General features: G+C 27.7%; 1 protein-coding gene across 1 annotated transcript; it reads right to left on the bottom strand.

Moving 5' to 3' along the window:
• Nucleotides 1-2,652: 2,652 nt before the first annotated feature.
• On the bottom strand, nt 2,653-5,369 carry LOC111907217 (WUSCHEL-related homeobox 2). The gene is made up of 2 exons (XM_042902326.2): nt 4,962-5,369; nt 2,653-3,157 (listed from the first exon to the last, which is right to left on the bottom strand). The coding sequence occupies exons 1-2, from the start codon at nt 5,320-5,322 to the stop codon at nt 2,808-2,810; spliced, it is 711 nt and encodes a 236-aa protein (XP_042758260.1). The 5' UTR covers nt 5,323-5,369; the 3' UTR covers nt 2,653-2,807.
• Nucleotides 5,370-8,092: the final 2,723 nt, after the last annotated feature.

Below are 8,092 nucleotides of genomic sequence, written 5' to 3' on the forward strand. Positions count from 1 at the left end.
ACAATGTCGGTTTACTATCTTAGGCTCTTCCAAGGTTACAAAGAGCAACTAAGAAAATGGTTTCTTTTGATGACAAATTTATTGTATGAAATAGATTTTTTTTGTATGAAATATAAAGTAGATTAGATGAATGAATGTTGGTATATTTATTGTATGAAATAAGTTTTTTTTGTTATATAATGTATTTTATGTTGTGTTATGAGACATTAATTGTTATTTAATTTGAAAATTAGTATATCTAATATATATATATATATATATATATATATATATATATATATATATATATATATATATATATATAACGTTTAAAAGTATGACACGCAGTACGTGTCATAAATGCGCGTCATAAGGTTACGACACACAAATGTGTGTCATCTTCCTTTATGACATGGCTTCCTTGATACGTATTGTGTGTCATCTATGTGTGTCGTAAATGTGCATCGTAAGATTACGACACACAAATGTCTATCGTCTTCCTTTATGATTGGGGTTTTCATTGACACGCATTCCTGTGTCATTTGTACATTTTATGATACGTAATACGTGTCATTAAAGAGTATTTTTCTAGTAGTCTAAATATAGTAATAATCTGATTTAGCATAAACTATATACGATTTTATTTGTGTATTATGCAGTTCTTAAGTACAAGTTATGAAGACCATACGACTCAAAATAAACGTTTATCTTATATAATATTAATTTAATTTTATTTAGTGAACTGCAGTTATTATTATAATCATTATATATAGCTCTACTAGTTATATTTTTTTATAGATCTTTCTATTATCATATGATTCGATTGGTTTATTTCTCATGTTTCTCATGGAAATTCTGTTTTTGATATATATATATATATATATATATATATATATATATATATATATATATATATATATATATATATATATTCGATTGGTTTATTTCTCATGTTTCTCACGGAAATTTTGTTTTTGATATATATATATATATATATATATATATATATATATATATATATATATATATATATATATATATATATATACACACACATATATATATATATATATATATATATATATATATATATATATATATAAAGTTTTTAGTTTATAAATTATATTTAATAATATGTACTTATTTATATTTTAATTATATAATTTTAGTCTTAAGGCACACACATATATTCATTTAGTTTTACTTTAAAATATGGAGAATATGTTGTATTGATAAGTAAAAGTAGCGGTGTAAGGTGATAAGGAAAATGAAATAGTATTATCATTTGGTCAATGTTATAAAACCCTTAAATTTTTAAAAAAATATTCGGTTTTACACTTGGTGAACATTTGTGTCTACTAATACCGAATATTTGTTAAAAGTTTTGTGCTTAAGCCTTTTTATCAGGTTTCCAACCCTTAGCCAGTTACCTCTTCTTTTTTCCTTGATAAAACCACCAACAATATCCCTAAATCTTCTTCTTCTTCCCCCCACCGATTGAATAAAAACAATTTGAGCAAATCCAACACCGACCCATGAATTTCATCAAGAGTTTTATGAAGGTTTATCTGAATTTCGTCAAGAGTTTTTAGGATTCAAGCAACTGTGAGGATTTCAGAACAATTTCAAAACTCACATACATTCAAGCAACAATATAGAACTCAAAGAAGATTTTAGAACAAACTCAAGATTTCAGAGCAAACTCAAACAAAGAAAGGATTTCAAATTCAGAAATAAAGAACCTGGTGTGCATCGATTTAAGATTTAAAAATGAGATTTTGGAAACAAAATTCAGAACTCAAACAAGAATTCAAATAAGATTTGGATTTGTTCTTGAAAAACACATACACACAAATTCAAAGAACTCATAACTCAAACAATATTTTTGGAACCAACATTTTAGATCTGGGATCATTTTTTCTTGAAAGATATGGGTTTGTTCTCGTCTTCTCCACATTAATTTATACCACCAATGTTCTTGAAGATTTGGATTTTGAAATCTGGGCTTAAAGCAACATGAAAACAAACAACCATTAAAACACAAATCTGGGTTACCATGCCTAGTTGGAAGATGTTCACAAATCTAGGTTTTTTAAGATGAACACAAATATGGGTTTGTTTGATTATTACAAATTGAACACATAATGTGTGTGTTTTTCTCGTTGGCTGATGGGTTGAGATTTCTTTCCTTTCTTTTTTCTGACGAAACTTGATGAAGATGATGGTGGGAGGTAAGTATCGATGATGATGGTGAGGTGTTAGAAGTCATGTTTTTACCTAGTAGAAGCTTAATGAAGAATAATCAGTTAAGAGGTGAGTGGTTTATCGAGTATAGCCTGCTAAAGGGCATTGGTGACAAAAAATAAACAAATCTCGGGTATTAGTTGACACAAATGTTCACCAAGGATAAAACCAAATATTTTTGGAAAACTTAAAGAATTTTATGACATTAGCCCTATTATCATTTCTTTGTCTTCTTATTCATATTATCATTTCATATGGGTAAAAAGAAAACTAGAAAAAGAAAATATAAGTATATTTAATTTTTCTTATACATAATATATTATATGTAATAGCATTTGCAAACAAAAGCATAGCAAAAACGAAAGATAACAGTAGTTTGACCAAGTTTTTATAAAGTAATCAATACAATAAGATCTAAGATAGAAAAACACATGTATTAAAAACCCACTTAAAATACGTATTTTTGCCAACTTCCCATATATATAAAAACAAAACCAACACAAATTAATCACAACATTTTCTTGCATGTTACAGAAGAATTGGGTTTAACCATAATTAACCATTTGCCTATTAGGTCAATACCATTAACAAGAGAAAAAGTCAAAATAGTGTTGGTCTTGCGTACGATCGGAGGAGCTTGATGTACAAGCAGTCAAAGAATGATGATTAACATTGCTTGTAGGTGCTTCCCTGTGTTGCAAAATCCCAGTAGGTTGAAGTGGAAAAAGATCCAAAGTTTCTTGATGAATGTTGCCGTTGACCATCTTTGGTTTGATCGGATTATTACCTCCGACAAGGGTTCCGGCACCCGAAGACAGTTTGGGTTTGACAGCCCGAGGTGACCTTTTCTTAATAGTGGTGGAACTAGGTATTAGCACCTTCGGATAGAACCCTAGGTGATCACTTTGTGGGAAATAGCATTGCCCATATACAACTGTATAAACATTTCAAATAAAAATTATTAAAATAAAAGGACAGTTTATATTATAAAAAGTCAATCAAAAGAAAAGACTGATGCATGGTTCTGAAAGAAACAGTACTATAGATGGTAATTTCTTTTATATAAATCAAATCTACATATGTTTTCTTACTCGATATTAGTACCAAAAACCGTCAGTAAACAAGATAAAACTCTGCTAATTTGAAACCAGACGACAAATTCAATGGTCAATAATACAACATGTGACACATATTTAACCATCTTTCTATCATTTCCACCAATACACATTTCAGCAACATATATTATATAAGCATAAACCATTTTGATACAAATCTAGCTACATCAAACCCTCAAACCTTAGGGAATTGTGGTCGAAAATATATACCTTACATTATTTTTAATATGATAAGGGTAGATGTGGAGGTACACCCAAATAATTGTAAAGTACAGTTAGGGTGACTGAAGGAGAAGTCTTGGGAAAACAACACAAAGAAATGTCAGAGAAATTGTGGAAATTATAATTTGACAAAGATTGACAAAGCTTATGAGCAAAAGCCCATAAACAAACAAAAATCAGAAACCTTTGGATTACATTTACAGTACAAAACTATAACAGATGGATTGAGACAGTCAGACAGACACTTAATGTTTTACAAGTACTACTTTGTTGCATGAAAACTGACTACTGTTCCTTTTGACTACCAATTTTTCAAATGATTTTTTAAGAAAAAATAAATTATTTGTTATTTCAGGATAATGGTAATGTACAAGATATTTTTATCATTATATTCTACTGATTTATAAATTATATTTTTAGTAATATTTATTGAGGTAAAATTATCATTTTAAGTTTTGTAAATTTGAACCATTGAAAATGATAAATTTATTTCAATAAAAATGACAAGATGCATATTAATAATATTTTTTTTGAATAACAGCAAAATAAATAGCATAAAGAACTAGCAAGTTGCTAGTTACATTTTAAATAAAAGGATATAAATTAAAATAGTTTGTGTCTTTGTGATATCAGATAGTTAGAAAATTATGATGCATTCATTGGTAAAAAGAAATAAGGTTTAACTTGTTTTTTGAAAATATACTTTTGGAAAGGTCTTCAAGTTGTGACAAACCCGAAGTTTAGACCAAATTTCCAATAGTATCTTGTTGTAAAAAGAGTTTAAACATTAAAAATACGTAGTGAAAGTATCTTGCATTTTTTTCCATTTAGCTTTTATTTTATATCATATAAAATTGTTCCTTGAAAGTAGATACGTATACTTATTGGTATTAGCTAAATTTTAATAGAATGCAATAATTTTAGTTTAAAGTCATTAACTTGTATATGTGTATCATGTATTATAGATAGAAAACTTCAATGTTGTAGGCTAGCATATAATTAGAATTTATAATCTTAGTCTATATAAGTCTGAACTTTAGAATAATAATTATAATCTTGGTAAAACTTTCTTGAACACTTTAATACTTATAAGTTTTTATTAATATTTATATATTTTAAAGAAACTAAAAAATATTTAATTGATTTCAAGGATTACAAAAGAAAACAAGTATATTAAATGTAGATTAATTTTATCGTATAAAGATATTAACAAATGCTTAAAATAAATTCAAGATTCGGAAATGCCAACTATATATGTATCTACTTTGATACCAGTACTATGGCGGCAGCAGATACGTTCTTGAAAAGGGAAACCGTTATAAAATCCACCATTTAATTACGAAAACTAAAAATACACGAAAACAGGCATTACAAAATCAACTATAAGAAGAAAATACGAACCATTGGGATGATAAGGTACCGGAAAGACGGCCGCCGGTTGGTGCAGGTGGTGGTGATGATGAAGGTATTGATGAAAGTAAGAGAGATGATCTTGTTTTTGCTTCTGCCTTTGCCTTGCCTTGTGATTTTGAAACCAATAGAAGACATTTTTACCTTCAATGTGTCCATATGTCCGTAATCTGGTTGTGATTTCTTGAATCTGATCGGCCGTTGGTGTTCTCACCCCTTGCCTATACAAATTCTCCAGCATGCTTATTTGTTCTTTCGTCGGATTCCACCTGCACGGCGCTGCTGTCCCGGCGGTTTCCCTTCCGGCTACCTCCGTTGTTGCCTCCGAGCTGCTGCTGTTACCTTCCATCATCACAGGTGAATAGAGAGTTAGAGACTGTTTGGTTTCTTTAGCTTTTACTGTTTGCATGGGCTTTACAAAATATCAACTCCTTTATAAAGGAAACGAGAGAGCGAATTATTAGGTCTAGGTTTTAGGTTTATAATAAAATAAATACACCCCTCGGAGTTTTACCTATTATGATTTTTCCCCTTCTGTTTTTTCAGTTAAATGTGGAATATATATAGTTCCCAATGTCTTTTCCATGTGGGTGTTCTAGCATACTAAGGTGATGTTTGTTTTTTTGTAGTTAAAATTCATGAAATTTACGGATTATTTCTATAATCCTCTGTAGCAAAAGAGATGGAACAAACGGTTGCAGCCTATAATAAGAAGCATATTTGTTTTTTAACATCTACAGTAGACTGAAATTTAAATAAACTAATTTTATAAACTGAAAATTAGTTCTCAACAGCGAAATTTTAATAATTCTAGTCTTAAAACATTGAAAAGAAAATACTAAAAAGAACATGTAAAAAAACAAAAATATAAAGCTTTTTTTAAAATAAAACTTAAAAAAAATATAAAAGAAGCTAACAGTTTTATTCTAGAAAAAAACTAATTTTAAAAAACATAAAAAGGAAAATAATAAAAAAAATTAAGAAAGTATTGCAAACGATGTTTATAAAATTCGTAAAAAATTACACATGTTAAAAGAGATACAACTGAAACTGAAAATATTATTAACAAAAACGGTAAAAAACTTACAAAAAATTAAAGTTTTTTTTTTTTTAAATCAATTTAAAAAAACTTTGTGGAAAATATAAAAAGAAATTTTATCAAATCCGTAAATGAAAGTTTAAAAAAATCAAAGTTTTTAAAAAAAATAAAAGTTTAAGAAAAAAATAAGTTATACCAAAATTCAAAAAAAAAAAAAAAAAACACTTGAAAAAAATGAAAGCTAAAGAGATTTGAAGAGACAAATCAAGTGTTGCGCCACGCAACACACGTACAGAGGTTTTGGAGTCTGAAACCTTTCAAAAAAAACAAACTGCTGTGAGAGGGTAAATGTTGCGCGTGTGCTGCGCCGCGTAGCAAAAAGTGGTTTGAATATGTTTTTTTTTTAAAAAAAACAAACAACACCTAAGAAATGTCAACTTAACTGACGCCATTTTTAGTGGCAACATGTTTGGTGTCGTCGTTAAATTGTTTTTCGTCATTAAAAGCATCGTCGCTAATTTTTCCCGATGATTCGTGTGACATTGCCGATAATGAATCGTGGCTATTAGTTTTATATGTTGATCCAATGTGTAGGGTTTATTATTTGTCAAACTTGTATAATCACATATGAATATTGCATGATATGTATTCTTTTGATATAGTATATTCATGTGTAAAGTTATATTTATATGAGAATATTACATTGTATATTTTGTATATTCATATGTGAATCTTATATTAAATGTTTTGTTTAGATGATATATTCACATATGAAGATATGCCCATATGTTAATACTACAAGTGAATATACCATGTAATATTTACATGTGATTATTACATGGTTTATTTATTTGTGAATATATCATATAAAAATTCATATGTGAATAAATCATTATTATTATAAACTAACAATATATATATATATATATATATATATATATATATATATATATATATATATATATATATATATATATATATTCACATGTGAACTTTTGTACAATTCAATATATTCTTAAGTTTTAGATTGATTAGATTGATATGTGAATGATTTTCATTAACCAATATATGTAGTCTATTCTAATACAAGGTTGAATTCATATGTAAAATAATATATTTACATTATATAAGAATAATTTACAAACCAAGTCTTGTAGTTTGTTATTTATTTATAAGTGAATAATGATTTATTTACATATTAGTAAATTAACATAAAAAAATACATAGTAGGATTAAAAATTTAGTAACATCCTTAAAAATTCTATCACACTCGATTCTTTAGATTTATTCACATGTGATTAAAAGTAACAAGTCATGGTGATCACTAGTAGGACCGAAAACTTATAAAGTGACTCCATCATAAAATATGTTGCAATCATGTTTAGTTTCAGATTACGATGAAATTTTCATGGTAAATGAAAAATTGTGTGATTTACAAAACTCATAGTTTTGCCTTAACGTAACGTGTTTTTCAGTCGTTCGAGATTGTTTAGGATCTCAAAACAAAGGTTTTTTTTTTAGTTTTTCGATAACTTTCATAAATATTTTTAACGTTGTTGTGATGTTGATCATATGAGATTGTTGATGTTGATCATCTAAGATCGTGATTTTAGGAAGTCAAATTATGCTGTTATGATTTAATTAATAATGAAAATTAATTATTTGTCATTTTAATTTATTTAATTATTTTATTTCCAGTTAAATTATTTAAGAAATGAATGGCTCCTTCACGCATTATAGATTACATAATGGTTCTCATTTGAACCTAAGTGTGTGTGTATATATATATATATATATATATATATATATATATATATATACACTAATGATGTACTAGGCCGGTAGCTCGAGGAAACTCATCACTGACCCAGTACTCAACAGGTCTGTAATTGCATTACAGGCATCACCACTTGCTTTGGACGAATATAAATTTGATTATATCGTATGCAAGTATCGGAATCATATCCCATGAAACATGCAAAAGAAATGGTACGAAACAAATAAAATAAACAAGGGAATGACAAGAAACATGCTTGCTTATAGACCGGATAATAGGCGATGGACCGATTAAGGTTATGGGCTC

Source organism: Lactuca sativa, chromosome 5, assembly GCF_002870075.4.
Source record: "Lactuca sativa cultivar Salinas chromosome 5, Lsat_Salinas_v11, whole genome shotgun sequence".
In the NCBI taxonomy this organism is placed as follows: Eukaryota; Viridiplantae; Streptophyta; class Magnoliopsida; order Asterales; family Asteraceae; genus Lactuca; species Lactuca sativa.